A 26,083-nucleotide genomic window follows, 5' to 3' on the forward strand; every position below is an offset into this window, starting at 1 on the left:
CTCTCCACCATCTCAAAATAAAAAGAGTATATTGAACACATTTTTAGTGGAGGCTTTCGGGACAGGAGAAGTGGGCTGATTGTACACCGAGCTGGTAGGACATTCACAGAACTGTGGCCAGTAAGATGTAAAATAAAAACAACAAATACCTAGTATAGTAGACATCTATCAGTTTAGCTTTCATGTAGCATAATTACTACATCACAAAAAAAAAAAAAGCCATCAAAAGATCAGAGCATTTGTAATGGTTTTCTTAGTGTATGTGCACTTCTTGGGTTATTGTTGTTAAAGGGACACTATAGTCACCTAGACCACTTTATCTCAATGAAGTGATCTGGATCTAGTGTGTCTATCCTTTTAACCATGCGATGTAAATCATTGAAGTTTTTGAGAATGTTCACATTGCAGGGTTAAGTCCACCATTAGTGAGCCGCTTCGGCTGCAATGACTGAGTAAAACTCGGTCGCATGATGCAGAAGCCACATAGGTAGGCATTGAGTTGATGCTTTCCTATGGGAAAGTTTGAATGCATGCAAAGAGCTCACTATGCATTATGTTCTCTATGAGAAGTAATTAGATTGGACACCGGCCTCCTCCATGATGTCATGGAAGGCAGAGTTGTAAGAGGCACAGAGGTAGCCTCAGTGCTGGAAAAAGGTCAGTACATTTTAATTGTTTTCTAATTTTTACTCCGAACGGGACACACCTGTGTAGAACTATGGAGAGGGACACTGTGGCATTAGAAACATAGATTTGTATTCCAAACCCTATAGTGTTCCTTTAATGCTGTGATGTGTTACATTATTTCCCTTTGAAATCAGCCACACCTGTTGCCTGGTGTAACATATTGGACATTGAACTTGGTGACATCACTATGCATATAATGATGTAATGCAAAGGAAAATACTCAAAAAAAAGGTCAGATAAACATTTTAATTGTATCTATGTTAGAACTTTTCAACTACTCTATATACTACCTGCTTCTATATTCTCATTAAGGTAAAGGCATCTAATAGATTTGGTATACAGTTGGAATATAACATTCGATGTAAAATTCATTCGTGTTTTGCCATGGCTCAAAGATATAGAATATATCATTGATCCACGGTTACCATCAAATATCTAGAGCAGTGTTTCCCAACCCAGTCCTCAAGGCACACCTACCAGTCCAGGATTTAAGGATTACCCAGTTTTGTCTAAGGTGTTTTTAGAAAAAAAAGAAAAAAACACCTTAGACAAAACTGGGTAATCCTTAAATCCTGGACTGGTAGGTGTGCCTTGAGGACTGGGTTGGGAAACACTGATCTAGAGGAGCTAAATACCACAGATAGAGATTTGCTCAATGTTTGTACTATATCAAACATAAAAATATAATTTATAGTATATACTGTTCTCTTCCATTGCTATAGCAAATCCCCAAATGAATAATGTTTTCTGCTCATGAAAACAGAAACATTAAACTACAGAGTACAGTTTCATTCTGAACTTGAAAGCAAAGAGGGATATCATATTTCCCGTAATAGAGTTCTTTGAATAAAGTATTTGGATCTGAACAACCTTTTGCTGCATAGTGGTTTCACCATCTGCTCAATCAGCATTCTGCCACAAACTCATTGGGCAAGCACTATAAATAAACATTGCTGTTCTTTTACTTTCTGTCTGGTGTTGGTAGTCATGCATAGTAAATAATAATTTACTTAACAGTATTAAAGGGAGCTGTGACTCACTACCTCATGCTGCAAAAAATATATCCAGATTGTTGCTAATATAAGACCAAAAGCAGGTATACGAAATTCATTTCTGAATAATTGTTCTTATATTACAGGTTTAGAGTTTCTCTTAACGAATTAATCAATACCGTGACCAGTACATTTTCATCTATTATCGCCGTGAAAAGTCTGAGTCTTTATAAGGATGTACCAGAATTATGTGCAAATTATGGTATCGGTAATAGTATTAATTTACTCTAACATACTTTGTAAAATACCTTCATTGGATTCTAGCAGTTGTATTTTAGTTACACATCGAAAATCAATGATGTTACAGTAACCAATTTACTACAACCGGCTGACTGGAGTCTATAGAATATAATATCCTTGATATAACTGTACCAATCGACCGCATCCATTTAGAATTACACGGGGACCCATTTTTTTGGACTTAAAGGGATAGTAGAGAAAAGACAGATTTTACATTGCTGTCTAGAAACATATCTAGTGTTCATCACTCAGATGGTCACTAGAGATGCCACTGGTATTTAGTGTCTCTATGCTCTGTATGGAGGGAAAGCATTGGAGTTGAACCCTTTCATCATCATGGACACAGGGGCCAGGTACCTAAATTGTGATTACTGCACTATAGTGTCAGGAATACATGTTTGTATTCCTGACACTATAAAGTTCCTTTAAGAGTAAATTTTCTGAGTAATTATGCTGAAAGGGTTGTGCATCTGTAGTTTGGAAATACAAACGTGTGATCTCCTGCCTATTTAGTTTCAGCCCCAACACTATAATGTTAAAATATATAGTTTCCACTTCTATAATAGAAACATATATAGTTTTCAATTACCCATGGCGTGCTGATCTCAGCTAATGCAATGCTTCCTAACAAAGCATTAGGGGCTACTGCACAATTACCTCACATCAACATCTCCTCATTGTTATGCATTAGCTCGGTGCATCTCTACGGTGGGTATTTGATGTCTTCATGACCAGGAAGCACCTCTGGTGACTCTCTGAATGACAGCTACTAGAGGTGCCCTTTTGGACATATGTAAAAACTGCCTGTTCAGATGCAGGAACATGCTATTAACAGCAGAACCCCTACATTATGTTGTAGTGGTTCTTGGTCTGTTGTGTAAAGGGTACATTTAAGATAACATTTAAAGGATGCCATTCAAAACAAAGCTATGGAGGTTGAAATGTAAAGTCAAACCAGCCAAATATCTCATAAAATAAATGGAGCACTAAACTATATCTCTATCTTTTCGGAGTACATCAGAAGACAAATAAACGTATCTAAATTATTGATGACCCTTTATGTGCTGTTGTAAATGTAGCTCATCCATAATATGTTAAATTGGTTTTATTATTTGTGGAAGGATAGAGGACGATCTTTGTCTAGTTGTATAAGTTATTCTATGGGCTTTTGGAATGAATCCAAGCTAACCTCTTCCAAGACCAAACACAACTGTTTTACCAGAATCCAGCTAGCCAAACAGGAGGCAATGCATACAATCTGGCTTGTTTCTAATATATATATTTCCTGAAATGTCTTGTAGACCATGCAACAAAATGATTACGCCAACAGGAGAAATGGTTGTATATATTTTTTTTTTTACCATTTAGTAAAAGCTTATATTATTTTCTTCATTTTGTATGCTTTATATTTGATCTTTATAAGTTTTTCTGATATTCACACTTCCATTTTGACGTATCTTTAGTCAAAATCAGCTGATATCTAAACCAAAGATCACATTATTTTGTCCAACTGCTATATATCCATGTTCTCTGTCATCATCCAGTGTATAGCCAGACAACGTTACGCCTGGATTTGAATATTCTTCTATACTGAGCCTGTGGTACCTGTACCTCTTTATATCTACTATGTGTTACAAGGATATACATGTACAAGGTTATGGTACTTGATTTTAATGAGATTGAACCAAGAATAGCACTTTCTATTGTTTGTATTTTTAATATGTATAGTATGTATATTACAATAATTAAAGCAGTCTGGCCATAATCTAAGCTTGTTTTGGTTTTGACAAGCAGAGATTCTTTACTCATATAAGCATCTTCTAGCCCATTGTGGAATAAACTCAGATCGTTACAGGTCCAATAAAAAAAATAAAAAAATGGATATACCCTGGAAATGACTTTAGGTACTCAATAGATAGATAGATAGAGGCTTCAATCTCAAAATCTATTTGTTTAATATTTGAAATTAATATTTAATATGGTTTTAAGGCACTTTTGTGACCGCATCATAAGTGTGACCTACATCATAAGCCTATATTTGATCTTGAGTAATTATTGTATTGATTACTGCAGTATCAGAAGGTGTTCATTCAGCACAAATATCTTACATATAAACCTGGAATAATGTTAACAGTTAGCATTGCATGATATACAAACCCTATAATTGTTAATAATAATTATAACACCAAATAAAATATATTTGTTAGGTCTATTAAAAGGCCAGCTGGTTCTTCTTTGACTTTGACTTTGAGCTGATGACATTGGGTGTTCAGAATGTGTAGGTAACGTTGGTCTGCCTTTGATTGGCTCTGTCACCTTGAAACTTTATAGATGGAATGTCGCCTGTGATTAGGTTCCTGTAAAATGCAGTGATAGTTGAAAAATGATAATAGTAAGGAATAAAAAAAAGTGTTTATCTGTGTTTGGAGTATCAGTGACAACACTGAATCCAAAACTTGATATTGTCATTTTAGCTATTTCAATTTCAACTTGGCATATTTGTATCATCTCTCTATAGGGCCAAAAACAAAATTCCTATGAGCTTGTCAGGTTTGTATCTAGCTCTCCGTTTTCTTCCCTCACTTATGAACAGCTGAGGAATTCAGGGTTTGCTAGTTTAATCCTTCTGAGACCGTTAATTAAATGGAAGATAACGATGCAGAGTAAACATTACTGTCAAGAGTGTCGTGCTTCGTACAAAGACGAACAGAAGAGAAACATCAATTTGTACATTTTATAATCTGCGTTTGTTACTTGGAAACAAGTTAATATCCTTTACCATTACACAAGCAAAGAAAACACGATTGATATATTTTAGTGATCGCACAACAGTCTGGGGGAATATTTGAGAAGAATTGCACAGCAGATCCTACCATAATATACACTCACCCAAGACAGCAACAAATACAAATATGTGTAATTTATTCACGCAGTGGACTGGCAACAGAACAGGGCGGAGATATATTTACTGGGGCTTATGTATTAAATATACATGCTAAAATATAGTTTAATATAATATCTATAGTTATCTCCAGTACGTAATGTGTGTTATGGTGTTCTATGGATGCAGCCATCTTGTAGCATCTACAGCTTTCATTTGAACAATATTTGCTTATTTGCATGCCTTATTGGCAACGCGCTGACGTAAAGGGACACTTATTTTTCCACTATAACCATATAAAAGTGATTATGGTGCTAGCATGCTATTTTCAATCACTTTTAAATCTGCAGTATCTAGGGTTCACCTGCTTGCTTGGAAGTACAAGAAGGGTTGGGTTTACGCTGCTGCCCATTTTTTTCAATCCAATTGAGAATGGTTTGACAAAAAAACAAGGGAATGCACTCTAAGCTCTAAGTTATAGCAGTGATGGTGCTAGTAGTGTCACATTGTATGTGCTAATAAGCAATACAAATGGTCAATTTAAAAAAATGAATACTAGTGATAAAATTAGATACGCACTTTTTTTGTATTAATATTTTATACAGGCTGCTCTAGCTAGTAGTTACCTTGAGAGCTACCACATTATTTAACTTGGGAATGCACTACCTTTGGACTATATAACAAGGAAGGGGTGAAGCAGCAACATGGATTAAGCACCTTTTTATGTGTGGTGGCAAAATATATTGGCAAAATGACTTAAATGGGACATTAGTAGATTTTGGAACCCCTGACAAACACATTAATCTTCATTCCTATGTAGAGGAGAAAGAGTGAAAATAGTGTCATGGTTTTTACCCGGTAGATTAACTCTACCAGGTAAAAGCCAGGCAATATTATGTATATATTTAGCAGCACACTGATTGAAACAAATAATTCATAAAACCACCCACAGAAGACAACCAAAAAAGTACATCAGGAATATATCCTTGCTAGTGCTGATTTATTCAAATGATCATATGCGTGGCATGCTCTGACCAAATAAGTGCATATGGTCAAAAAAAAATAAAACATAGTTCATACCCCTGAACGAAGGGGGAGGGAAACCCCTCACCCCACAAAACTATAGAAATAATAGAAAGCATTTTGTTTCTATTGATAGACACATTCTCAACATGATCCAATGTTTCTGAACATACAGACTCCTGCACAAGACCTCTTTAAATCAAAGTGGTAATGATGCTTGGCGTAACTCTTTAAGTAGCACAATGTGCTAAATGAGTTAGAATCAAGGAGAAACCTTGTATGTGAAAAGATCCAGGGCTTATGTTTTGCATGAGGGTAGAACAAGGGCTAGATGTTAGATGTTAGTAATGTTCTACAAGAGGAAGAAGTCAGAATATGAATTTGCACAAAGAAGGACTAAGAACAGAGGTTTTTTGGAAGAATGAGATAGCACATCAACACTCGGCAGATGGGAGTAGCAAATTCAAGGCTTTGCATGAAATGAGGTAGATCAAAGCTTTAAAGGAGGTACTTCGAAGATTGAACACAACTATTTAGGAAAAGATGCCAGTACAATGCTCTACTGAGAATGCAGTAAAATCTAGAATCTTCATGAGTAGGGAACTTGATCAATGCTCGCAGAAGGTAGAATCCAGGGTAAGACTTTGTTAAAGAGAACAGGCAGGGTAAGACTTGGTGGACAAAGGTTGGCTGTTGAAAGGAGACAGGACGAGGCTCTAGACGAGAAAATAACCAGGACAGAGAGAAGGATTCAGGGTTTGAATAGAAGGCACAACAATATTTAAAGACCTAAACTCTTTTATTCTTGTTAAGAATACAACAGATAATGGAAGCCCTAGGCAGGTGCTACAATGGAATCCATTTCAACTCATATTTTTTCCTTTATTAATCGTTGTGAAATGTTTTGAGAAAGGGCCATTTCTCAAATTCTCAGTTCATCAGTTAACATAGAAACATAGAATGTGACAGCAGATAAGAACCATTCGGTCCATCTAGTCTGCCCAATTTTCTAAATACTTTCATTAGTCCCTGGTCTTATTTTATAGTTAGGATAGCCTTATGCCTATCCCACACATGCTTAAACTCCTTTACTGTGTTAACCTCTACCACTTCAGCTGGAAGGCTATTCCATGCCTCCATTACCCTGTCAGTAAAGTAATACTTCCTGATATTATTTAAAAACCTTTGCCTCTCTAATTTAAGACTATGTCCTCTTGCTATTTTCCTCTTTTAAATATAGTCTCCTCCTTTACTGTGTTGATTCCCTTTATTTATTTAAATGTTTTTATCATATCCCCCCTGTCTCGTCTTTCCTCCAAGCTATACATGTTAAGATCATTTAACCTTTCCTGGTAAGTTTTATTCTGCAATCCATGAACCAGTTTAGTAGCCCTTCTCTGAACTCTCTCCAAAGTATCAATATCCTTCTGGAGATACGGTCTCCAGTACTGCGTACAATACTACAAGTGAGATCTCACCAGTGTTCTGTACAATGGCATGAGCACTTCCCTCTTTATATTGCTAATACCTCTCCCTATACAACCAATCATTCTGCTGCTTTATTACATTGTATGCCTACCTTTAAGTCATCAAAAATAATTACACCTAAATCCCTTTCCTCAGATGTTGAGGGTAGGACTCTATCAAATATTCTGTACTCTGTCCTTGGGTTTTTATGTCAAAGATGCATTATCTTGCACATATCCACATTAAATGTCAGTTGCCACAACTCTGACTATACCTAGTTTATTACCCATTTGGCTTATCCCCCCTGGAACATCAACCCTGTTACATATCTTAGTATCATCAGCAAAACTACATACCTTACCATCAAGACCTTCTGCAATATCACTAATAAAAATATTAAAGAGAATAGGTCCAAGTACAGATCCCTGAGGTACCCCACTGGTGACAAGCCCATGCTTCGAATATACTCCATTGTCTACAACCCTTTGTAGCCTTTCATTCAGCCACTGTCTTACCCATTCAACAATATTGGAATCCAAACTTAAAGATTGCAGTTTATTGATAATCCTTCTATGTGCAACAGTGTCAAAAGCCTTACTGAAATCTAGGTAAGAAATGTCTACTGCACCACCCTGAACTATTATTTTAGTTACCCAATCAAAAAAAATCAATAAGATTAGTCTGGCATGATCTCCCTGAAGTAAACCCATGTTGTCTCTGATCTTGAAATCCATGTTATTTTAGATGTTCAACAATCCTATCCTTTGACATTTAACAGTTTCCATTACTTTCCCCACTACTGAAGTAAGGTTTACTGGCCTATAGTTGCCCGACTCCTCCCTACTACCTTTTCTTGTGAATGGGCACAGCATTCACTAACTTCCAATCTTCTGGGACTACTCCTGTCAACAGTAATTTGTTAAATAAATCTGTTAATGGTGTTGCTAGTACACCACTAAGCTCTTTTAATAACTTTGGGTGTATTCCATCAGGTCCCATTGACTTATTTGTCTTTACTTTTGACAGTTGAAATAGAACCTCTTCCTCTGTAAACTCACATGTAACAAATTACTCATTTGTCCTTTTTCCTAACTGAGGCCCATTTCCTTAATTTTCATCTGTAAATACTGAACAAAAATATTAATTGAGGCAGTCAGCTAGACCTTTATCCTCTTCTACATACCTTCCTTCTTTTGTTTTTAATCTAGCTAATCCTTGTTTTACTTTCATTTTCTATTTCGGCTACTTCTGTGGAGTACCACAGTGGTTTCTTGAATTTTTTTGCTTTTACTGACGAGCCTAATGCAATTTTCTGTTGCCTTCAGCAGTGCATCGTTTAAATAATAATTAACTATTATTATATTTAATTTTTATTGCTTCAGTTAATTTCCAAACTAGGTAGTTATATGACCTTAATTGTTAGTTCTTTTTAATCAATTTCCATTAAGCGGTTTTGCTCCCCATAGTTAATGTATTTTAGCACATGTCAGAAGAGATTTTATTTTTCCATGTGAGCTCATCTTTGCTAAATAGGGAAATGTGGGCTTCCAAAATATAAACATAGGCCTGTTGTTTAAATTGTTGGACTAAATTAGTTTATTAGTTGAACATCATACACTGATCAGGTTACGTTGTATCTCGTCGTCCTTCCCACATTATTTTTTAAAGGGACATAATAGGCGTTATAAACCATTTTTGAGCTGTCCCTGGCTACGCACTGTAGAGGTCCCACTGGAGGAGAACCAGTTAAAGCAGAGATTGCACTCTTTTTTAGTCATACCAATTCATACCAGAATTGAGCAGCTGTGATAGGCTGAAAGTGGTCAGCCAATCACTATCTGTCATTGCTTTTCAGATGCACAGAAAATATGTCCTGCTATTAAATAGACGGACAAAGCCAGGGGACACCAATCACTATAACTATTTCAATGAGATAAAGCAGTTGCAGTGCATACAGTGTCCTTTTAACACACGAATCCCTCCCCCCTCCAACTCCCCCCCAAAAAACCAAAACAAACCTCTCACCAGGCAACTTATTTTTAATTAATTTTTTGGGGAAATAAATGCTCTAAACAAAAAGCACACTACTTAAGTGAATAATTTTTTTGTTCACATGTGGTTTAAAGGTTCTAATGTTTAAATGTTTCTGAAAATATTGACCATCTTTACAACCATGTGAAAATGTGTTTAGGAACAAAAAACCTGAAGGACTGCACTCACACCTCTTAGCTGAACAGTTAGCTGAAGTTATTTTTTGCAGTTACTAAATTGCAGGGATACACACATTTTAATAAACCCTCCATCACAGTACTTCAAATTAGATGCTTCTTATGGAAATCTAGTCACCATAACCACTACAGCTTAATGTAGGAATTCTGAATCAAAGATCCTGTCCCAGCAGATTAAGTAGTGTAAACACTGCCTTTTCGGAGAAAAGGATTGTTTACACTGCTGACTAATGCCACCTCTTGTGTCTTTTACTCGGACAGCATTGCGAGTGTGAAGCTCCCCATGTATTGTGTCAATGCTTCTCTATAGGGAAATGAAAATTGGTTGCAGTACAGTGAATGCAGCACATACACACTAGCCTCCCAATGTTTCCCTATGGAAGGTAATTTATTTGGCTGAGATCATCAGGCGAGGCTGGCACACCAGGGGATATACATTAAGTAAAACTGTTTTTTAATGGGTACAGAGGGGCCTAGTATTCCAAATACTTAGTATAACATTCTAGCATTTGGAATACATGTTTTTTTATCCTAAATCTAAAGTGTCCCTTGAGATCTAAAAAGGTGAACTGGAAATATTCTCTAGTCAACTATTATTTTAGTTTGTTTTGTCTGGCCTTAATATGAAATTCACTTTTACTTCACTTTGAATTATTCACTTTATTAAATAACCCTGTTAGAAGTGAAAAAACATTTGCAATTCACATTATTTTGTGCACTATAAAAATTCTGTATTAAAACTATGCAGAAAAAACAAAGTAACAACTGTTTCCTTGTTCACCAGCCATTTAAGGCATCTGTACCCATTCTACATTGTTATGAAGTGTTCTATAGAAACATAAAATAATAATGATAGTATCACAGGACCCAAGGGTTTGGGAGCTTGGGTCCACCACATTCATATCAGAGGTGATGCGCCCACCAAAAAGGCCACATTTCGAAAAATCTTGGAAAATCAAAAGACAAAATGTAATTTTATTTTCATTTTGCAAGTTTCACAAAAATCTATGTTATTGACTACAACTCATATACTGCTCAGGTAGCCTTTATGTTAACTGAGTTTTGATTCAAACACTGAATATTGTGCATATTAGTATACTTAAGTGATATAACAGATTTAATTTCTTAGCATACCTTCTTTTACTGGGGATAACGCCCATTTCCTCGCTGTCTCCATCTTGTAAGACCCTCCTTGCTTGCCACCATTCGTCATCAGATGCATTGATAACATGTAGAATATCCCCGTATTTAAAACTTAGACCCTGGCTTGGGAGACCACTATCTTTGCTCTTGTCATAGTCAAACATAGCTCTGCAGGGAAAAAACATAAAATTAGAGAACATATTACTAAATATGTACTTAAAAAGTATAGAACTAATAGAACTCAGAACTCAGAAAAGATCAAGAACAAATCAATGGATGCAATCAAATAATTCCAATGAATTAGTTATAATAGATGCATTGTGCAATTATTTATACTTACCACATAAATACTAAAATACTTTTGAACCTAATTTACAAATATAGGACACCCAAACAATGTTTTTTTAATTGTATATAGCACCAGATGATCTTTTCTTAAATGGCAGTTAACTTTAGTAGCCTGAATTTAAAACAGTTTTGCACATTTACTTGCAAAACCATATTTCTGAAGAAGCCAGCGTTATCAATTTTTAATGTCAGGTAAGAAAAATGCCATTTATTAGTGTTCATATCTAATCAATTATGATGGTGTAGAAAACACTCCAAGCAAATTGAAATACTCCCATATAGCGATGAGAAACTGTATTTATTAAACAGACTCAGCAATATAGGAGCTATGCTTCTCCTGCCCAAGACAGACATAGGAGTTGTGTATCTCCATACCTTTTGCTACTTTTTACCATCCAGCCGCTACTTGCTATAGTATCTCACTACTTTTAGCAAGTACTGGCTGTTTAACATCTGCAATTTCTTAAGTAAAAATACCTAATGGGTGTTTGTTAATCAATAGCAGATTCCGCAAGGGGCCTTCCCAGTAAGCCCCCCTAAAAGCAATCTTATACTAAATAAATAAATAAGAAAAGGATATAGCTATAGCCTAAAAAGAAAAAAATATATAACATAGCGCAATACATTTGGAATGTGCAGTACTGCGCTGATTTAAATAGCACTCTCAGAATGTAATGATGGTGTTGTAACGAGTATGTACCCCTACACGCAGGATCCAGCCAAACAGAAGACAGCACAGAGGAGAGATACGTCTACCGGACCTTAGAGTGGCCGGACTCAACGTAATAGGAGAAGTACAGAGTCAGGAACGATCCGAGGTCAAGGGCACAAAGAGACAGCGTAAACGAGAACTAGCCGGGGTCTGGTACACAGGAATCAGCAAGCCGGCAAACAGTACAGACAAGGATAAAGCGAAAACGAAGTCAGAATACAAAGCCAAGGTCAAATACGGAGAAACACAACTGAACACAACAAGCACTAAAGGGAACTGTAGCAGAAACCACGATAGGGCAAGGAACCAAGGGAAAAGGGTAAGTATAAATAGGTTCAAAACTAATGTGATTGGCTCCTGTCACTTCCACACCCCCAAAAGGTAAGTGTATGGGGTGTGTGGGATGACAGGGGCCAATGGGAGCCTTTTGGCAATTTAGGCTCCCACTGTCTCTTTAAGAGCGCGCCCGAGACTCGCGGCGCGCTCTTAGATTCAGGCGGGACATGTGACCGCATCTCGCGGTCACTGCCCGCCTTCCTGCCTTAAGCGTCGGATGAGCCGCGCGCGGCTCGTGCAGCCGCAGGACCGCGCGCGGCTTGAAGAGAGGACCGCGGCCGGCCCCTGGGAAAGGTGAGTAACGCTACAGGTGTATCATAAGAGGTTGCAAGTTTAACTGTATTAGACTATGTGGCTACTTTTACTAGACGTCACTAAGCCTTCAGATTGACCAAATGGTAAACGGTGTAATCTCACTGTTGGTAAAGTAGTAACAGCAGACTGCCAAGTTCCATGTAATGAGGTTTTGATGTATCTAACAACAGCTGTGATTTAAAATTTGTGGATAAACTAAAATATCAAAAGTTATATCATGCAATATATATATATATATATATATGTATATATATATGTATATATATATATATGTATATATATATATATATATATATATAGGGAAGCAAACACCGAAAAGGTTATGGTGGGGAAAAAAATGTGATTAAAAAACCCTTCCACATGAAGTCTGTGGATAGTTAATACAATGTTAAACAAAAATCTGCACACCAATCAAGCCATAAGACTTGCTTTTCCCACAGAAATCACAAATCTGCAGTGATGTTACTACCGCAAAGGATTATGGGTGGGCATATGCAAATTAGTTAAACTAATAATTACATTTTTGCCTCATTCTATTTTAAACATGGATTCCTTTGAACAACATATGCCCACCCAGAATCCACTGCAGATTTGGGATTTCTGTGGGAAAAGCAAGTCTTATGGCTTGACTGGTGGGCAGATTTTTGTTTAACATTGTATTAACTATATATATATATATAAATACATATAAATAATATCAACATATTAAATGAAGGCCATTATTGCTACTTTTACAAGAAATGTATTGCGCTGTACAGTTACACTACTTTCTGTTACTGTGAGCCAGACTGGTAAATCCCATGGATCTTCTAAATTAATTTCGACCATGTGATTGTTTCAGGAAACACGTTTTGGGCATGGCATTAAATGGTGTCAAAATGTGCCTATTATTGTCCTGCACATTGAGAATGGAAGAAAGGAGATTTAGTCTAAGGTTAAGGTATTGTTTTTTATGAGTAAGAACAATAACAATGTGGAATTATCTGCCTGAAGAGGTAGTTTTATCACAGTCTGTACAGTTGTTTAAACAGCAACTGGATGAACAAAAACAGTTGTGAGAAAGGCTGACCTTGAAGGGCATGGGTCTCTTTTCAGACTCTCTCGGTCTGTCTCTCACACAAAATAAAAAAGGCTTTTATTTTCAATACTACTACTACTGCAGCACTCTGATCTGAACACTTAGAAAAAAATAAAAAGGATTTTCTTTGTACAAAGAGTTCTAAAAACACCTGCAACACCCATTGCAGGCAGTGTTCACGTGCAGTAAACTACCACACACTGTATTGCAATTGTCACTGAAGAACAATGTCAATTAAATAATCTGTCTCTCACAATCAAAGTTGAATTAATGTTGGCACTGGCAGGGTCTCTGAAAAGCAGTAACATAACCACCTCACCAGTCTCACACTAGGATCAATGACTCAGGCTCCCACTGGCACACAGACGCAGAAAAAACACACAATATTTCCCTTTGTCCCTGCACCCTTTGTCTACGGAAATTAATTTATAATCGGCAGTTCCCTGTGGTCTCCCTGATACTGGGGACACATATAAAATCACAGTGGCTGAACATGATAGTGGCATCTAAATTAATTTAAAGGACTATCTATCAGTCTGGGCCACTAATTGTGAAGACAACAGAAGCATGTCAGATTTGCTGTTGCCTACCCATAGACAGAATAACTGAGAACTGTCCTACATCCTGGAAGAGATCGAAGACAAGGTTAGACAAAGCTTTTCCAAACTAAGTACTTACCTCTTTTGTCTTTCTTCCACTTTCCTTTGCACTTTTTCATGAGTATTTTTCTTTACAGGCTGCTTAAATCATAGATATACATATATAAACAAATATATACCCTTTAATAATGATAAAAGAAGAGGGGCATTTTACTGCAATGGTACACACGATACGAATATTGAGGCAAATGGGAATTTTTTCTTTTATTATTTCTTTCATGAGATATCATAATCTGCAAATAAATATATAAAATATGTCAGCCAATTAGTCTTCCAAGTCAAAGGGGAGAACAATGCAGTACTTTCTTCTTTAATAAATCTTGACTATCTAGATAGTTTTGCTGTAGTATCCAGAAACGATTAATTGGATATTAAACAGCACTAGACAGATATCGTATGTTCTTAATGTCTTGGGATTGCTGAAGTGCCTAACGTACTCTAAAGATTGATTGCCCTCTTTTCTTGGTGAGATATAGATATTTATATATGTCCTCTCCTTAACCCCTTTACTACCATAATACACGGGTTAATGTAGTAAGCATTAACTCCTACATTGCAATACGCCATCACTAAACATTCTAAATCTTAACTTTTACACAACAAAAAAAAAATATTTTTACACCACTCCAACACTTGTCATTTGTCCCTACATTACCTTAACACCTACACCAACCTAAAAATAACCCTTTTGGCATAATTACAATCAGTGGTGGTCCACGACAAACATGCAGAGTCGAGACCAACCTAAATTATATAAATATATACTGTTAATCTAAATATATAAATTGGGGAGTTATGGTTATGTGGTTGTTTAGGATTATCATGATTTAGATATAAAATTATGGGATTCGAGTTTGTTGATGACTAGATGGAGTAGGATTAAGATTAAAGGTAAGGGATATAGTTTGTAAATATGTAAAGTTGTTTGGGAATACAATTAAGTGATAGGGGATGGTTTGTGGGTGCTTCGAGGGATAGATTTTGTTGATGATCATGGTTAGGAGATATACAGTTTAGATAAGGAGTGGATTTGAGGTGGCAGATGTTTGTGTTAGTTAGATTATGAGGTTATGGTTAAAAATTGTGTTTTGTCTTCTGGAAAATATATATATATATTCCCTCCCCCACTGCCCCCCTCCTTCACCCTCACATGTTGCCATTTTGGACCATCTTAATTATTACCAAGTAGACTTGGTCATGTCAGGATTTTTTGATTTTTTGGTTTCACCGAATCAATTTTCCTGTTTTTTTTTTTTTTCAGGATGTCTAATGCTCGTTCATGTGACGGTTCAGCTTAGCCAAATGCTGTTGATAGAAATGATTTGAAGTAATATAAAAGGGCACAAAAATGAGCCTGTCGGTGTACTGCAAAATATATACATAATTATTATTTATAAAATATTTTACCGGGAAGGATACATTGAGATTTCTCTTGTTTTAAAGTATGTCCTGGGTTATATGGTTAAATATTATGTATACATTTTGCAATACACTGATAGGAGAATTTTCCCAAGTAGCCAACTTGTGAGAAAAAGTAACCAACAGAGGGAAAAAGAGCAGACGTAAGAAATCTATATTTATATATTATACATATTGATTAAATATACAATATATAAATATAGATTGTTTTACTGCTCCTCCTTTTTTCCCTCTATTGGTCACTTCTCAATTGATCTGTAAATACAATAAACATTTGGTGATTGTCCCCTAACCATCAATCATATTTTTTTCATCATCAATGATCTCAAACATATTTGAGATGTCATTTGCTTGTTAATATGTCTCAATTGTGCCTCGGATATATGGAACATGGGAAAACAGCTGATCTGACAATTCGGATGAATCTCAAGTCTACTACCAGCTTCACTTTAGCACAGATTTAGCATAGATTGTGTCCTCTACACCAAGAACCTCCATCTGTGGAACCTTAGACCTATGTAGACCTAAGCATCATGAGTCAGAAACTACTAGGATTTTTGTTCCATCTCTTTTTGAGTTTTCATGTCTAGAGTTATGTGTTACTCCAGATTCAAACATAAAGGATACCGTACTCTCACAGTGAAAACCAAGTGCATCAAAGACCAGGATGGCAAAACCCAATTTAATAGATATTATTGGAAAGAAGGGTCCAGGAACTCAAGGTTTCTTCAAACAGGCAGATTTATTGAAAACTGAATTTGCAATGTTTAGACCTTCATAGAGGACTTTGTCAAGCTTTGAAGAAACCTTGAGTGCCTGGACCTACTTTCTACTAATGTGCTACTCCAGAGACCATTCCAAATAACAAACTGACTGAACTGGTAAGTGGTTTCGACCCACAATCTTGGCTAGCTTAAAATCACACAATATTGTATAAAATAAGAGCATCTTTACACAGAGATTACATTAGCTGAACTCTAAGAATGCCCAACATTGTTGTTAATATATTTTGTTTTATGTGATAATATGATAGCCAGCATAGAAGGCAACATTTTTGTTACCATCTGGGGATATGTGAATAGCACAGAAGAATGCTCTTTAAATAAATGAAACATACCATACAAGAGATCGATTTCAATTTACAGTGCAGACAGACATATTGGGCGCACGTTACAAGCTATTAAACAAAAAACACTCGTTATATCATGCTAATATCAGCATCTGTTTCCAGTTTCTACATTGCTGTGATAGCCTATTGGCATCTATGAAGAACAGAAGGCCAGAAATTATTGGCAATCGACACAAATACGTGAAAAAAAAAAGATTATTAAGGATGATTAGGAATATATACATGTTAAGAGACACAAGCAGAGGCATGTTGTTTTATTAAATCAGTATCAGAAAATGTAAGGTTGTTTTTATTCCTGTAATGAAATTCTATTTTTTGAAGAGCATGGAGACACTGAAAGTCAGTGCTGCACAATGGGACCTATGATGGAGCAGATTGGCTAGATTCTAAATATATACAAACGATTAAGCCTAGCAAATCACAGGATAAGGGTTAGTTTATAGCAGAGCTATTGTGGTGTCATAGTATAACGGCAATTTCAAATTGGCAAAGACTATCAGGGTTATTTAATAAAGTCAAATTATAATTTAACCCCTTAATGACACAACTTCGGGAATAAAAGGGAATCATGATGGAATATTTCCGTCATGTGTCCTTAAGATGTTAAGGTCAAAGTAGCCAAACTGGAAGCATAATTGACTTGGAGGATTTTCCCAGTTGGGTTACTTTGAACTTAAATTTGAAACTCACTTTGGATTCCAAACAATTGTCCCTTTAATCAATAAACCTGTACGCTTTACATAGCCAGGGATTCAGCCTACATATATAAAAGAACAAGAAGATCACTAGTCAGGTCTTTAAAGAGTCTACGACTACACATTGTATTGCACATTCATATTACGAATTCCATTTGTGATCACTAAAAATAAAAGCCAAATGAAAGGAATGGATGTATCTTTAAATATCATATTTTCATTGCACACAACCTTCAATTCTTCCAACTGGTTATATATCTTCTCGATGGTTTATATGTTATGCTGCTGTTTGCAGCCTGTCAAGTCCGGTCTTATTTAATTCTCCTGAGTTAACTTTGATTTATGGTTTTCAAGAGTCCTGTTTTCAAAATAACGCAGTGGTTGGCATGTGAATGAATGAAAACCTGAAACATCAATGGGAATTTCTAAACTTTTTTAGAAGTACCCAGAACGTACCTCATGTCTTTGTTTCAACTTCTTCGGGGAAATACTGAAATATAAAGATTAAATTAAAAAAAACCTCCAGAGATTCCTGAAGGATATGATATATCTTTCAAGACCGAAGATGTCTGTTTGATGTGGTGTCCTTTTCATTCTTAGTATATATAGAGGTGGAAACTTGTCAGTGGGTGCAGCACCCCACCAGTTTTTGTAGCAATATTTAAATAAATAAATATATTAAACTATATAATTATTTTTTTCTTTCCATTGAGATTTTTAATAGTTTTTTTTGTGTCTGTTTGTTTAAGCATTTGTTGTTTATGTCCTTTTAATTATTAGTACTGCCGTTTCCCACCCTCCCCCATTATTATTCGCCTCTATTGCTGCTAGGAAGACAAAAAAAAAGCATGATTAGATTTATGTCCGTTTGCCCACAAATCTGATTAAATGTAATGAGACATTAAGTGCAATATTATTATTATTATTATTTTATTATTTATATAGCACCATCAGATTCCGTAGCGCTGTACAATGCATCACCCCCATTGGCTGTCTGACAGTAACCTGTTTTTCCTGATGTCTCTTTTTTGGGCAGCAAATATTCTACACTAAAAATGGTCCTTCCTACTGACTGTCATAGCCTACTAGCAGCCAGTGTTGAGATGGCAGAACTCCACTTTCCCTGTTGCAGCCTACATCTTGCCTGCTGCATTGTTTAAGCCTAGTGAGATGCCATGTACTGTTTCTTCACTTTTCATACTATGCAGCCCTTCTGCCACTGAGATACTGTGTGTGAGAAGTAAAGGGACAGATAAATGGCGAGATGGAAGATGCTCATATCACAGTGTTTAAGCTGGAGTAAGGGCTCCACTGTGTGAAAAGTGAAGATACAGTGTCTCACAGCTTCATGCATTGAATGCATCTCTGTACTTTCCTACCTGCTGGCTCTGATAAGCCTCCTCTGGCTCTAGGTGCTCAATCCCCCTAACTCACTGCACTGCTAGAGGCTCCCCACTGCAGTCTCATCCAGGCAGGAGCTACAAATACTGTTCCAAAGTCAGTATTCATTTTTCATCTCAGTGTCTTTCTTTGTCTCTTTTTCCATACCCCACCATTTGGTTTACCACTTTGTTACCTTCTCTCCACCATAATTCTTTTTTTATTGCATTATCTCTACCCATCTCTTTCCCCTAACCTCTCTAATTCCTCCTAGATTCCATCATACTTTGTCTTGTTTTCCCCTATTGATCTACACTCTTTCCTAAACATTGTGGGGTTCTCTCTCTACAAGCTCTTCCCCCATCTTTTCTCCTCCAATGTTTCCTGTCCCAGCCTCTTAAAAGGATATTGAAGGCACCTGCACAGTATTGTTGCAATGTGTAGATTAGGGGACAGTTAGTTATGCTGGGTGTACTTTTATGGTTCTTTTTTATTAATCTTCTCTAGTATATAGTTTGCTCCATAACTTGCCCTTTCTACCACTTCATCCCTGCCATTTCTGGGAGTTATCAGCCTTCTATAATAGAACACTGACTAGACAGCTGACAAATTGACTCTAACAATCAGAAACTTTGCTGAGCACACAAGCTACTGCTTATGGAATAAGGTCACGCATGGAAAGAGAGTATCAGAACTTGCTGACCACTTCCTGATAAGGTGAGAACTCACTGCAGTCACTGTAAAGCCTGGGAATTTGCCACAAGCCAAGGCATTTTCAATTTTAAAGTCTCTTTCTATTTATGCATGTATTTTCTCGGGTTAGTGGTATAATTCATTTAAAATGAATGGGTCTCCTCCAGCCAGTCTGATGAAACCATCTAGCTATCTATCCCCATTAGTGATGTCCCGAACAGTTCGCCAGGAACCGTTCGCTGGCGAACATAGCATGTTCGCGGTCGCGAACACGCGTGATGTTCGGTCCGCCCCCTATTCGTCATCATTGAGTAAACTTTGACCCTGTACCTCACAGTCAGCAGACACTTTCCAGCCAATCAGCAGCAGACCCTCCCTCCCAGACCCTACCACCTCCATGACGAATAGGGGGCGGACCGAACATTGCGCGTGTTTGCGACCGCGAACACGCTATGTTCGCCAGCAAACGGTTCCCAGCGAACTGTTCGGGACATCACTAATCCCCGTGTGTTCCATGTTGTCCTTTTTCATGCCCATCTCCCCAGTGTCATAGCATTTTTAACAATAAAGAACCAGTTACTATAACTGATTAGTGTGAGCACTTATACCCCAGAACACGTTACAGAGACTCCTAAAGGTGGTCAATAAACCTCCTGTATGTAAATATAAGGGCTTGCAATATTGCATTATATGAGTTATTACAAAAAAAATCCCTCTAGGTTGAATCATATTTATTCTTTCACATTGAAAGAGACTGTAAAAGGTAAATTGACGGTCCACTGACTGCAACAAAGCATGTCTCTGCTGTTCTCATTTTTAATCTGCTGTATAATGAATTATGTGAAGTATTTTCAATACAGGGATGTCTTTGCAGGTGAAAGAAAATACATCTTTTGTAAAAAACACATTATGTATATAGACAGACATTTTTCGATTTAAAATTACACAGACCTCACCTCGCTTCCAGAATGAAGCCTGGGGCGCACAACAGCTGAAGCTCAGAACATAACTATATAGTGAAGACAAGATAGAAAACGCTGTTGGTTCTAAACCTTAGAATTCTGTTTTTTTTATGCCTTGTTTGGCACAAATATATTTCTTTTGAATATTTATTTGTGGCGTCATGAATTATTGCAGGAAGTTTTTAAAGAAAAACTAAAGAGGAGGACATGTTCCTCTATCTCAACCTTCAATACATTGTGTTGAGGGGTCTCTGGACCCTAAATATAAAAAAAAATAGTACATTTTATTAATAAAAAGTGTAACATTGAGGTGATGTACACACCACAATAGAAAGTAGTGTAATTTGTCACTCACCCCTTCATCATATGTGGGTATATCAATTGAGGTGAATCCAAACTATACAAAAATACAAGAGAAAATAGTACAACACTGAAGAATTAAATTCGATTAGTGAATAGTCCACAGTCCCATTCACTAGTCCCTACAATGTCCGGCTCTAATTTTGGGTGTACCTTTAAGGTGGTATGCTACCTGGCTTGGTTTCGTCCTACCCTTACGCATTAAAAATAAGAGCAGAAGAAACCACAAATGGTGGAGTAACTTTAACAATATGAAATATATATCAGTAAAATATTGTTTAGTAGTAGCCAAATGAGAACGGCTCTAGTGTAATCAGTTTACAGAGTCAATTAAGGATGGCACCTACCCCCTTTACTGCAGTTTCAATGAAGCAGCAACAGGGATCTCACGGTTAAATTGTTTGAAATAAATATTTAATATTATCATACATATAATGCTATTTATAAAAAATAAGCAAAATAAATCTCTCCAAAGAAATTACTCCAAGATGCGTTTCGCCATCAGTTCAGCTTCATCAATCGGAATCCAATATTTTATCAATAGCCACTATGACAATAGCAGTGGAGTCTAAATTTAAGCCGTAGAGTTTATGTGTGAACAAAAAATCTAAGGCAAATTTCTAAAAGTGGAGCCGTTTCTATAGAAACAAAGTGAATTGATTGCACCACTGTTAGAATGTTGAAATCAAACCCAATTCATATTCAAGAAATTAGACAGTTTACAGGAAAAATATGAATGTGCATATATTAATACATAGCTGGACACTAATATTACGACTTGACATGAGTTTGAGATGTGCTTTAGACAAGAGTTCCCAACCCATTTTCGGACTGAGACATAATTCAACTAGCGAAAATATCCTGAGACACATTTACTTTTTCTGTTTACTTCCATCAACAGCTTACAAAATGTCATATTTACTAGGCTTGTGCAAAAAGTAGTTTGAGATGATTGTCCAAATCAAATTCTGGTTAACCCACACCCGAACAAATCGATCTGTGTAAGATTTACCCGTGGAGTCCCTTTCAGTGAATAACCATTGATACATTGGCATGCTTCTAGCAAGAAGTAATATTTGTATTTAATTGCCAGATGGGAATCACACTTCTTATGCTGACACTTATTAAAAAGTGCTGGGCATGATGACGCCAATGATGTGAATGAATTAGAAAATAGAAGGTTTTCAATGAGGACATGACTCTAGTGGCTGTCAGTGTGAGGGATAGTTTAGACAGCGTGAAAACACTGTTGTTTCTCTAAAATAGACATGGTATATGTCTAGAATTAAGTGGTTTTGGTGTCCCTTTAACCCCTTAAGGACACATGGCATGTGTGACATGTCATGATTCCCTTTTATTCCAGAAGTTTGGTCCTTAAGGGGTTAAAGATACACTCTAAGCACCGTTATCATGTCAGCTGATTGCAGCATTCAGTTTGAAAAAAGATTGTCAAAAATTCTTCATTCCCGACTCTCTCAATTAAACCGCCCCCAGCGTTCACAGCCTATCATTGCCATCCTCATTTAGGATTCAATCTCATGCCCAATAATTGCTGATTTGTTAACTGTTTCCAATGAGCCATTAATGACGTTGAAGCAATCTCAATGCCACCGCACCAATATTTTTTGCAACATTTTTACTATCAGGTCATCTAAAAAAGGGAACTATTGGAACCAAGCGAACTCAGTGACTAAAGAACTTGAAAACCATTTTCTAATAATTAACCAGTATTCCAAAATATTAAATAAATGTTAGTGCAACGAGCAGCAGTAACATCAAATATCTCACCTGACTTGATGACATTCGCAGGCAATGTTAACTAATGATTCCTTGTTAATCAATGAGACTGAATAAACACAAACACTGTAACAACAATATTGAAATGCAAGATTGGTAACATCACAAATTAATTTCTTTAAAGAAACATATGCTGCAATGTTTTGGTACAATTCAATTAAATAACATTTTCTGTAATTCTGGGGAATTACCAGCAGTAAAATAGTGTGTAAAGTTTTAACATAATCACTTTGAAAACTGTTTTGTGATTTTTCCAAAATTCAGAAAACATTATTGATTGGTAACCAATGCTGAATTTTATTGTACTTTAGTAGTTTTGTAAGGGTAATGGAGGAATGAAACATATCAAACTATTGGACCAAAACCCATCTGAAAGACCGAAAGAACTGCACAAAAGACTACCTGCACAACTATAACTACAATAATCTGTCTGTTTATTGTGTCTAACGTGTCCCTTTAACTTCCTGTATACACTTTACACTATGTATGTATTAGCAAAGCCTGGCAAAGTATGTCATTTTATGAATACCTCCAGTGCTGTGTGTAAAGCTAATACACACATATATCACTGGTTAAAATGATGAAAATGTATGTTTGTGAATTACTTTTCTCCTTTAAATGACCAAGGGATGGGAATGTTGCCACTATGCAGCTGTGCAGTGTAGGTACAGTGAGGAAAAAAATAAGTATTTGATCCCCTGCTTATTTTAAACGTTTGCCCACTGACAAAGAAATGATCAGTCTATAATTTTAATGTTAGGTGTATTTTAACAGTGAGAGACAGAAAAATCCAGAAAAACGCAGGTCAGAAAAATTATAAATTGATTTGCATGTCAATGAGTGAAATAAGTATTTGATCCCCTATCAATCAGCAAGATTTCTGGCTCCCATGTGTCTTTTATACCAGTGACAAGCTGAGATTAGGAGCACTCTCTTAAAGGGAACACTCCTAATCTCAGCTCGTTACCTGTATAAAAGACACCTGTCCACAGAAGCAATCAATCACATTCCAAACTCTCCACCATGGCTAAGACCAAAAAGATGTCCAAGGATGTCAGTGGCAAGATTGTAGATTAACACAATGTTGGAATGGGCTACAAGACCATCGCCAAGCAGCTTGGTGATAAGGTGACAACAGTTGGTGCGATTATTCGCAAATGGAAGAAACACGAAATAACTGTCAGTCTCCCTCGGTCTGGTGCTCCATGCAAGATCTCACCTCGTGGAGTTTCAGTGATCATGAGAACAGTGAGGAATTAGCCCAGAACTACACAGGAGGATCTTGTTAATGATCTCAAGACAGCTGGGACTATAGTCACCAAGAAAACAATTGGTAACACACTACGCCGTGAAGGATTGAAATCCTACAAGTCCGTCTGCAATTTGCCAATGAACATCTGAATAATTCCGAGAAGAACTAAGTGAAAGTGTTGTGGTCAGATGAGACCAAAATCGAACTCTTTGGCATCAACTCAACTCGCCATGTTTGGAGGAGGAGGAATACTGCTTTTGACCCAAAAAACACCACCCCCAACATCAAACATGGAGGTGGAAACATTATGCTTTGGGGGTGTTTTACTGCTAAGGGGCAGGACAACTGCACCGCATCAAAGTGACTATGGACGGGCCATGTACAGTCAAATCTTGGGTGAGAACCTCCTTCCCTCAGCCAGGGCATTAAAAATGGGTCGTGGATGGGAATTCCAGCATGACAATGAACCAAAACACACAGCCAACAAATGAGTGGCTCACGAAGAAGCACATTAAGGTCTTGGAGTGGCCTAGCCAGTCTCCAGACCGTAATCCCATAGAAAATGTGTGGAGGGAGCAGAAGGTTTGAGTTGACAAACGTCAGCCTTGAAACCTTAATGACTTGGAGAGGATCTGCAAAGAGGAGTGGGACAAAATCCCTCCTGAGATGTGTGCAAACCTGGTGGCCAACTACAAGAAACGTCTGACCTCTGTGATTGGCAACAAGGGTTTTACAACCAAGTACTAAGTCAAAAGGGTCAAATACTTATTTCACTCATTGATATGCAGATCAATGTAAAAAAAAGAATTATGTGTTTTTCTGGATTTTTTTGGTCTCTTACTGTTAAAATACAGCTACCATTAAAATTATAGACTGATCATTTCTTTGTCAGTGGACAAACGTTTAAAATCAGCAGGTGTCAAATACTTTTTTCCCTCACTGTAAGTACTTTTTTTTTTTAGGGGGTCTTTGTATATTTTGCAAAGATCCCCACAAGTGACAGATCACACGTGAGTCTGGTGGCTGTAGAGCTGTGCCTCGTGGCTGCCATCATGATTGTCCTGCTGATCCTGATTTGCCAAGAGCCACATCAGTGCTGTTCCTCAACAGTACATCACTTAGGTCTATGGAGGATCTTGCCAGACTGCGGCAGCTGCCAAAGTACAATGTCTGATTCCCACAGCCGCCATTTGTGACGACTAGTGGGATTGGCCAAAATTTGACGGTGGAGTTCTGCCTTTTGTCAACCTCGGGCTTGTCCATAAGATAAATTACTACCTAGTTTGTTTTATTGTATCTTTGGAACGTCAGTGAAATTCAAACACAATCTCGATCAGTATTTCATAAAGAATATATCTTTATAAAATACTGGAAAATGACAGGTTCTCTTTAGCGTCTCACTTGGAAATGCAAAAACCTAAAAACAAGATGTTTGGTGAAAGCAGCTGTAAAAAGAAATCAGCATATGTTCAATTCTATTCACGGATTCCTACATCGATACTTGAGCAATTTATAACCACGGCTGTGTTTTAAGGTTAATTATTTAAGGCATTTGTAGAAAACAGTAAGAATTTAGTGTTTATAAAAAATACACCATGATTCTGTTAAGAGAAGGAAACATGAGTCACATAATGGAATAATTATCACTCGAATAATAATATAATTACAAGTTTGGATAATTAAATATATTTACATTGCCAGCACGTATCGCACAAGGATGCAGTAACTGAGTTAAGAAATAGGTCAGTAGATATTTTATTATGTGCAGGGCAGCCAGTATGAGCTCGATAGCTGATTGGTTTGTTTGTCCAGTACTAAGCTAATCGTAATCCCCTGGGTAAAAGGACATAGTTAAATGAATAATACATATTTATGAATTATAAACCTTTAATTGGATTTATTATTGTTACCTTCCTTTTTTTTGTTGAGTCCATAGCGAGTGTAGGTTCGATTCTCCCTCTGGGCATTAACATTTGCATAATTTAAAAACTATAGCAATTTGAATTCTGAGCATGAGAAGCATCAGAATTATCGAGGTATCTAGGTAGCATTCTTACGTACTTTCTGGCAGTGGTGCAGGAAGCAGTTGGGAGGAGGTGGGGACCTATTGCTGGTCCTTCGAAAGCATGGTCAAAACAGAATAATCTCAAGCAAAACAGCAAGAAAATACCCCTACCATTATTAGAGCAGTCAAAGACAAGCCAAAAGTCAGGACACAAGAAATACA

General features: G+C 36.8%; 1 protein-coding gene across 6 annotated transcripts in view; it reads right to left on the reverse strand.

Annotated features, from left to right (window-relative positions):
- Positions 1–26,083, reverse strand: part of DLG2 (discs large MAGUK scaffold protein 2) — a 1,308,393-nt gene that overhangs the window by 88,598 nt on the left and 1,193,712 nt on the right. For all 6 annotated transcript variants that reach the window (XM_063431313.1, XM_063431306.1, XM_063431329.1 and 3 more), the window contains one exon: positions 10,713–10,889. In XM_063431313.1, the coding sequence (XP_063287383.1) occupies positions 10,713–10,889 (177 nt within the window). The remainder of the gene's footprint in view (positions 1–10,712; positions 10,890–26,083) is intronic.

The sequence above is a fragment of the Pelobates fuscus genome, chromosome 1 (genome assembly GCF_036172605.1).
Source record: "Pelobates fuscus isolate aPelFus1 chromosome 1, aPelFus1.pri, whole genome shotgun sequence".
In the NCBI taxonomy this organism is placed as follows: Eukaryota; Metazoa; Chordata; class Amphibia; order Anura; family Pelobatidae; genus Pelobates; species Pelobates fuscus.